Source organism: Ceratosolen solmsi, unplaced genomic scaffold (genome assembly GCF_000503995.2).
Source record: "Ceratosolen solmsi marchali unplaced genomic scaffold, CerSol_1.0 scaffold6, whole genome shotgun sequence".
In the NCBI taxonomy this organism is placed as follows: domain Eukaryota; kingdom Metazoa; phylum Arthropoda; class Insecta; order Hymenoptera; family Agaonidae; genus Ceratosolen; species Ceratosolen solmsi.
The window spans coordinates 5,930,400-5,939,782 of NW_011948414.1; the positions used below are offsets into that span (position 1 = coordinate 5,930,400).

General features: G+C 26.3%; 1 protein-coding gene across 4 annotated transcripts in view; it reads left to right on the forward strand.

The window, feature by feature from the left end:
- The window catches only part of LOC105367890 (nucleolysin TIAR), a 244,346-nt gene that overhangs the window by 108,144 nt on the left and 126,819 nt on the right, over nt 1-9,383 (forward strand). For all 4 annotated transcript variants that reach the window (XM_011506736.1, XM_011506734.1, XM_011506735.1 and 1 more), the window contains one exon: nt 2,702-2,789. In XM_011506736.1, the coding sequence (XP_011505038.1) occupies nt 2,702-2,789 (88 nt within the window). The remainder of the gene's footprint in view (nt 1-2,701; nt 2,790-9,383) is intronic.

Genomic DNA, 9,383 nt, shown 5'->3' on the forward strand with positions numbered 1-9,383 from the left:
CAAATAAAATTTTGATAACGAACGCTATTTGTTTTACATGAGAGATTTAGCATCGTCTAGAGCACTTTTAAATTTTAATATGTTTAAACGAATTTAACTATTTTTAATGAAATTAAATAAATTTCTTCAATTTTTGAGTAATCGAGTAAACGCCAATTTAATTATTAATATAATATATTGCAGATTAATATGTACGGAAAAATGTGAGTTGAAAAATGATAAATAAATATTATCAGTGTCGAATTTCATATTTACTTAAATAGAAATTTGTATTGCCGAAAATAGAAAAAATATCTACGAATTATTTTTAATATTCTGAATTTCATATACACGTTGTTAAATTTTTTTAAGTTATACATGCTTTATAAATGGGACATATGTCATTTAACATTGTTAATGTTGCAGATTTTAAAAATTTATTTCGACAGATAATCATTTGAATTTTTAGAACTCGTTGTTACACTAGTATTTATCAAATGTGATATTTAAATAGAATATGCAGTAATGCGAACTTTAAAAGGGTAAACTTAACTTTTTAATTATAAATAATATTTATATATAAATAATAAAAATGTATTAATATATATTATTTTTACCAAATTTCACTAAAAAATCTCTTAGGATATTAATACTGACAAATTATAACTGATTATCGATTAAGGATGCTTTTAAAAATTTAAATACTAATTTAATTAGTTTGCTTTGAAGAAATTCAAAATGACAATATTAATCATGATATTCTAAAATATTTCTGTACCAATAACAATTTTTTAATTAAATTATAAAACAGCACTTTTATATTAATTTTAATCAAATAATCACATTATAAATAATAAAATATTTCAGTTATGTAATTTTCGATGCTTCTGTTTACTATTATGCATTAAAAAACGCTAATAATCTTTTACTATATTATTATTATTATATATATATATATATATATATACATATATATACATATATATACGTACATCCATATATATATCCAATAAACTGTGAATATATCTTATTAATTTCTCTATCAAACAATAATAAAAATACAACTGTAATACTACATCATATTTTTACAAATCCTATACATAAAAGATTTATTTCCTAATTACTATTAGAATAATACGTCTATTAAAATTATAGTATGTTTTTATAAATATTTAAAAATATCATATGCATTATAAAATTTAATTGTTTAGTAATAAACATGAATTATAATTTATTGGCTCGATTAATTGTGTAATTATTAATTGAATCTCGAGGGTCTAGTATTATTAAAAACTAACTTATGCAGAATGCCAACTATGAATATTTGCTCACGATTTCTTATTTTCTTTTGTGTTCGTATTACTCTGTCGGTAATGCAGGTAAAGCTATACTTCTTAGTAGTAAAAACATTTAAACAGCCTACTTTTTGAAGTACCTATTGTACGTGTGTACTCTGAGAGAATAAAACGACACCCTCGGACTTAATCTACAATATCACGAAAAATAGTAAGCGAGAGAATGAATAATAATAAGGATCGAAAGTTATGTATATTTTTCACATACATGTTTATATAGATGTGCATATTAAAGGTCAATGGATCTGAAGATGGATGAATGATAATAGACAAAAAAGGGAATCAGAAGTCTAGTATGTAGTTTAGCTTTCAGCAGCCCCTATTAAAATTGCACCCGTTAATTTAGCATCGTCCCTTTGGGATGTTGATGAAGCTAACTCGCGTCTACACTTAATGTGCACATATGTATGGATCTGGCGCCTAGAGTACCTATGGTTCGAAAAGTATACATGCGCACAGAGATACTTTGTTACCTTAAGTAACGCACATCTTCTTAACCTTTTATCTTCTATACTTATACAAAACTTTGTTTGTCTTCATTTCCGTCTAAAGGCTCATGGGAATATAAAGCTTCTAGTCACTTTTGTATTTCGAGGTGTAGAAGAGAACGAGAGAAGACAAACACCTTATATAAGAGACATTCTAAAACTTTCTATTCATTTTTATATTTATATTTTTTTCTGATAATCTTAATATTTTATGAATAAATTTTATATATTCAGAATATTTCCATTTATACTTCATGAAACAGCATTTTTATCATATTGTAAAATTTATATGAGTAAAACAAGGATGAAGTAGATTAATTATATTTTGTATTGTAAATTGTCAAATAAATTTTAGAAAAATTGTTTTTTTTTTTTTTTTTTTTTTTTTTTTTTTTTTTTATTATAATAAAACGCCCTACAATTGCCATTTGACGAAGCAAAATAATTTTTATATAAATTTATAAAATAGTAATATATGTATTTCTACTTAATACTACATAATATATTGTACAATGTACAACAACAATTACCAATTTAAAGAAATAAAAAATCTTGTGATTCTATCGTTTGTACTCATCAATACATGTAATAAATTGCTTGTAATTATAATTAATAGCTTATATCTACATAGATATGCATGTCCTATGTAAGGTAATACGTTTGATAATGATATCTTAGAGTGATATCTCATAGTTTACGCTTATCGAAGATGACCTACTCATTACATTTTATCAAAAATTAATGTCAAATTACAAAAATGAACGTATAATAATATCGACAACATATATTGATTTCTATCTTTTTGACTCACTAAATATAATACAATCGTATTTGCAAATGACTGATTATAATTTGCAACTCTGCGCTTTTCTATTTCAGAACATTACCACATATTCGTCGGGGATCTGAGTCCAGAGATTGAGACACAGACCCTGAGGGAAGCTTTTGCCCCTTTTGGAGAAATTTCGTAAGTTCTATTTTTTCTCAAAGCTCGCATATTAACATTAATATCTTCTTTTTTTTCTTGTTTTTTTTTTTTAAATATGAAATTAATGTTTTTAATAGTGCACTACTAATACAGTCAACCCTAAATTATTTCAATTCGAAATTATTATTTTCTTTACAATTACAATTACAATTTATAAATACAGTTACGTAAATCATTATACATAAAATTTGACAAAGTTTACTTTCATAGAACATTATTTTGCAAAAATTATTATTTGAAATTATTATTTGAAGTTATTCTGAATAATATTAATCTTTCTTAAGAAACTGCTTATTTTACAAAACATTTTAAGCAAAATTTTGTCTTATAACTTAAACGATTGGATGAAAATCATGTATGACATGAACCAAATCTAACAACGAATCATAATAGAATTATCGAAAAAATAAAATTTAACCAATAGGAATATATTAATCTAATAGTGACTAATAGTGACTAATATTTTCATTGGACAATCTTAGCATTGGTGAAATAAATTTTAAACTATTAACCAAGTTAATCTGAAAGGATTTTTACAATATTCAACCCATTAGTTTCCTATCAAACATATTTTTTAAGTATCTCTATGTGAACAAATCAATTTTTAGTTTACTATTTATCACACGATCATTAGAACCAATTGATTCTATTATACTTTGCTAACATATCAGAGATCCTTCCGGCTCTCGTAAGAGTATATAGTATTATACTTCAACTTCTCCAGGGTCAATGAAATAACTATACTATGGAAGCTGATGAGACTGGTTATGAGTGAGACCTTGAACAACATCAGTAGAATGTTTTCCGCGATAGATCTTATCCACGTTAAAATTCACTGACAAAGAGATCCTAGGTCATAGGTCACCTGAGATGGATAACTCTGCTTCTAGCATCGCATAATCGCGATGTCGTAACCTCATCCAATTTTGGAGTGGTTAATGAACCAGAGCTTTTCTTGCTTGGTCAGCTCATGTGTTTTATTAACCTGCTACTTTCATTGTTGGCTTACAATCTTCTTCAGATCGATATATTACAACTGAATAAATTACACTCATTATTAATGAATATTTAATGAAATATAAACACGTTGTGATCATTAAATAATTTTAATTAATTTAATTTTAAGGAAATTAGGTGGTGAAGTTTTTTAATTTAAATAAGGAAAATATTCGTGCTTCATTAATTAAAACAATTAAATCACAACTTAGAATATGAGACGAATATGAAAATTTTGTTATTAAGAGAAAGACTTCAAATTTAGTTTAGTTATATGGACATATAGATATTCCATTATATGATTTTTTAAATATTAACTGTAAATACCACACGTATTTTTATTCGTTCTCTCTCTCTCTCTCTCTCTCTCTCTCTCTCTCTCTCGGTCTCTCACGCTCTCAATGGTCTCATTTTCTTTACCTTCTCATTTCTTTTTCCACTGATTCTTCTGATCCTTCTACTTACTATAAATATACTTTTCATTTCCCCTATCTTTTTGTTGTCGGCTTAGTGTTATATATCTTATTACATTTAATCTGAAGATTTCTATATGCAAGAAACTTTTTTTGATTCACGACTTAATCGATTGGCTATTGAAACAAAAATGTGAAATATTTTATGTAGTGATTTTGGTCTTTCATCAATATGAAGTAATTAAGTGGCAAAATATATTTTATTATCATATAAAATTTATATAAATATAATATATTTCTATATCTTATATATTTTAAATATTTTAAATATATAAAATATGTATTTTTTGTTAATCTTCTTTAATAAATACATATCCCTCAATACACAACACTTAATATTATGTAATTAATGCAACTTTGTAATTAAAATTGTATATACATTTATGGTAAAATATGAGCAAATTTCATATCAATATTGTTGAGCAAATAAATAAAATAAGTAAATCTTAGAAGTTTATTTTTAAACTTTCTCTTAATCGAGAAAAATACGTTCAATATAATGTTTATATTTTATTAATAGCCAATGAACATTAAAAAAAAAAACAAAAATTTAAAAAATTATTGATAATTTTAACTTTAGATTACATAAAATACAATTCATTAATTAATTAAATTTTTACTTACTTACTGAGGCTTCGATGTGCTTTATTTTCGACGAAAGTGAAAAGAAATATGAAAATTAACTAAAAGACATTTTTAAGATAAATTCTTCAAGAATAAAAATTGTTCTGAAAAATATGAAAAATGGTGGTATCTGAGCTTGTAGCCAGCATAACGTAGTTACTTGCAAATGAAAAAGAATAATAGTTCCATAGATATTGCGAAAATATAAAAAAAAGTTGCTTAAATATAAAAAGTTTTTACGAGAAAATAGAAGCCTTACCAAAGATAAGAGAATTTCTAATAATTATTTCTGTCTTATCATGTCACTTTGTAATTTTTTTAATATGCCGTTAAACCAATGAAATGCACTGGTATTCATGTGTACTACAGAAATAATTCATTTATAAATTCTTTTTTCAATATTCCTTGAATATTTCCTTTGCACTATATTATTGAATACTTGAACTATAATAATATAATTTACTTATTAAATGCAGTTTTTATTATATTACGTCTTTTTTGTTTTTATGATAAATGTGCTTATGCCAAACGATATTTCTTAAATGAATTATTTACTCATCATTTTATATCTATGTATTAAAATTATTACTTTTAAGTGATTATTCAGTTGATTTATCGCACCTTTTCACGCATTAGTAATAATATTCCATATTTTAAATAACTTCTTAGTAGCATTATTACTTTAATTGGCAATACTCATTATGAAAAATATGTATGAAAAATATAGTTGTACATTCACGGAAACACATACCTAATCCAATACTTATATTCTCTATGAATTATAATCGAAAATAAGCACAACGCGTAAGACTTAAAATTTTATTTTATTTACATGTCAATTAAGCACGTAAATAATACAGAAACCTTCGGTTAATAGTCTGGAATTAGAATTATAAATATTTTATAAGTATTTTAAGATGTTGTAAAAACATACTTAAAATAATACAGTGTACGTAAGTAAAACATATACTAAAAAAGTCGGTAAGAGGATGTAGGAGAAAAGAGTCAAACGGCCCTGCAAAAAGGAAAGCCTGCAGAAAAATCGATTCAAGCTCGTTTGTACGCGCGAAGCCGCCTTCACTACGCTTTAAAAGCTTGTAAAAAACTGCTAACGGTTTTCCGTTTTATTTTGTTTCAGCCTGTGACCATTTTCGCGCACCTTTTCTCTGAATCACCACTTCTTTATTTTTTTTTCTCATACTTTCGTCTTACTTTTTTATTCTCACCAGCTTTTGCCTCGGTGGCTGCCTCTTTTTATCCGGTCTTTGTATTCTTCTACCATTTCTCATTAACCTTCTCCCCACTCACGTGAGATTCAAGCAATTAAATTCCCGAGATATAAAATTTACCAATGTTGCGGCTTTCTTTTTCTTCGATGATCTGCTTATTTGTATCTTTTTTTCACCTTATTTCTTATACTACATATACAATAATATAATTTCAGAACAAATGTAATATATGTAGATTCAGGTAATAATGTATTATGGCTGTACTACATTCAAATGTAATATTAAATTGGAAATTATGTATATGTTCATATTTTATATATAACTTTTCATACAGCGAATTTAATGCAGATTTACATGTTTCGCTTATTAAACTAATAATGTACGTAGAACGACATTTTACACTTAAATTATTAAAACCAAATTTACATGCAACATTTTTATGAATTAAATTTTAATGAATACATTTCATATGTCAGTAATAGGTATATTTTATATTTGTCCACTTCAACTTTCCATTCGCGTTGGCAGACATTTATATTATAATAGAAATTATTTTAATTGGTTATGGTTTCGTTTGATTATTCCAAAGTCTTAATAATAATAATAATAATAATAATAATAATAATCTACGCAACCGTTGCTTTGTCATGAGAATCAGTCATCGTTTTCACATTACGGACTTGTCGATCAATTATATCAGTAGGCGCAAAATTATCGGCTGCTCAGTCATGTATACGACGAGCGTCTCTAGATTCAAACGCGAATCTACTCAATAGGGAGTAGAGAGAGAAAGTGAGTGTCGAAGAGAGAGACAGACACAGAGAGAGAGAGAGAGAGAGAGAAAGAGAGAAATCTGAGAGGGAGATGGAGAGGGAGAGATAGATGAAAACGACGAGGAAGGCGATTTACAACTCCACACTATCCTTAAAAGCCTCTAGAATTGTATATCCGAGACGAAGCTAATTGAGAGAAAGCTACGTACGTCTATCTATGTACATTTGGTGTATCAGTATGGTTTACTATTGTCTTATTTAATACGAATCTTATTTACAATTACACTATATTTAACGTAATAACTTTGAAAAAATATAAATAGATTTTTAAAATATACTAATGATATTTTGATTTTGAAATAGCGAAATATTTTTGTATTTATTAATTAAATTTAAAGATAAATTTAAATTTTATTTATATAATTTTGGAATATCACTTGTAGCATTAAACGACCGTTCTCCAAGGTGAATACAAAAAGCATCAATCAAAATAAAAATTTTCATTTTATTATCATTATCCGTATTAATGTTATAATTGACAATTATTTTATGCATTTTCGTTATTGTCACTTCTATTTTATTATATTTTATCTTGAAAATTCAAAACAAATTATATATACACACACACATATATATATATATATAAACACTTAGTTGAAAAGATTAATAACACTAAGTATAAAATACAATAATACTACATTCATATTTCTTCCTTATAATATCGTTGTAAACTAAAATTTGTTCAACTAATTGTGTTTATCTCATTTTAAGTTGATATTTTCTTTTATATTTTAACAAGTATAATTTATTTCATGGTAATTCTATAAAGTTAACTGTAAATATTTACTTTAGAGCGCTACATTCTCAATTACTATACTTTGAAATACTAATATTCAAGTTTGTAACACCTTGGATATTTTCACTATCTGAAGATAATAAACAAGTATGATGTCCGAAACATTTTCATAATGTGGCAGAAATTTCATTCGCAATTCTCAGAATAAGAGATTAAATTGAAGAGAAAAACTTAAAATTAGCTTAAAATTAACTTAAAAGTAGAAGTAAAAAACTTTAATTTTATGTTTTTACTTATATGTATTAAAAAATAAATTAGATTTTACAAAAATTAGAATTTTCTTTGGATAAATTAAATCTGATTATGATAAATTTTTTTCCCCGTTGACTAAAATTAAAAATATAAAAGAAAATCATATGTTATTGGAAAATAAATTACATAAAAAGTAAAATAATAATATTTTATTTGAATAGGATAAAGATAGGAATTATAGAACAATAGAACGAAACATTTAAATAAAAGTGATTTATAATATCCAATATAGAAGTGAATTCTTTAATTTATTTACACTAATAATTGTTGAAAATAATACAAAGTATGCTTCTTTATATTTATAAAGGTGATTTATTGATATATTAAAAAATAATAGCATATGAAGATGGTCTACCTATTTCTTTGTTCATAGAACAATGCTCGAATACTAGTTGAAGTGTAGAAGAACAAAGGGAAATTATATACTTTTGCTGGAAATTATATGCATTGCTTTTAAGAATAATGACGCGACCGAAAAACATCAGAAAAAAGTGCGTGGCCACCTTCTCGTAAGATCCGGCGTTCTAAGGGATAAAGAGAGAGAGAAGAGAGAGAAGAGAGAGAGAGAGAGAGAGAGAGAGAGAGAGAGAAACAGATGAGTTCTGTTGCTAGCTGGCGCCATCTACAGGCGCTGCAGTGATCTTGTCTTATCACTGAGAAATTGGGGATAATATCAACTATTGCTCTTCTATTTGCTGTAAAAAGAAAAAAGTCAAGAGGCTTTTTTCTACTGATGTCGAGGGCAGTGGTTCTTCCTTGACCTTGCACCCAATGTATTCAGTTCTCGAGGGTCCATTTCGCCTTGTTTTTCTTTCTTTTTTTTTATATATATATCTTCTGATAAAAAGCTAAGATAGTATTCTACAGTGACTGTACTGTTGTTTTTAATTTTTTTTTAGTTTTCATTACCTTCTCGATATACCGGACGCGTATCATGCATATTTCTGAAAATGCTTGGAGCATTTGCTTAAGCTCTTGTCTAAAAATCAACTTTTTATATCATCACTCATCCTACTCTTAAAATCGATTCCTATTCTTACTCGATAGATTCGCACATCGGAATAAATTTTAATATACACTATATTCATCCCATATATATATATATATATATAAACGCACGCGCATACGTGCGCTGTGTGGCTTGTGTACGTAACTAAAAGCATTTGTGCATGCATATATATATATATATATATATATATATATATATATACAACAATGAATCTTATATCCCAATGGAGACCGGCGATCATATTTCTCAATCGAGAGCACATAGGGATCCATTACTTATGTATCACGGTGCTTCATACCACTTCGAGAACTCTCCTAGTGGCTTTGCTCTCGATATAATCTATTAATTCGAAACCATATCA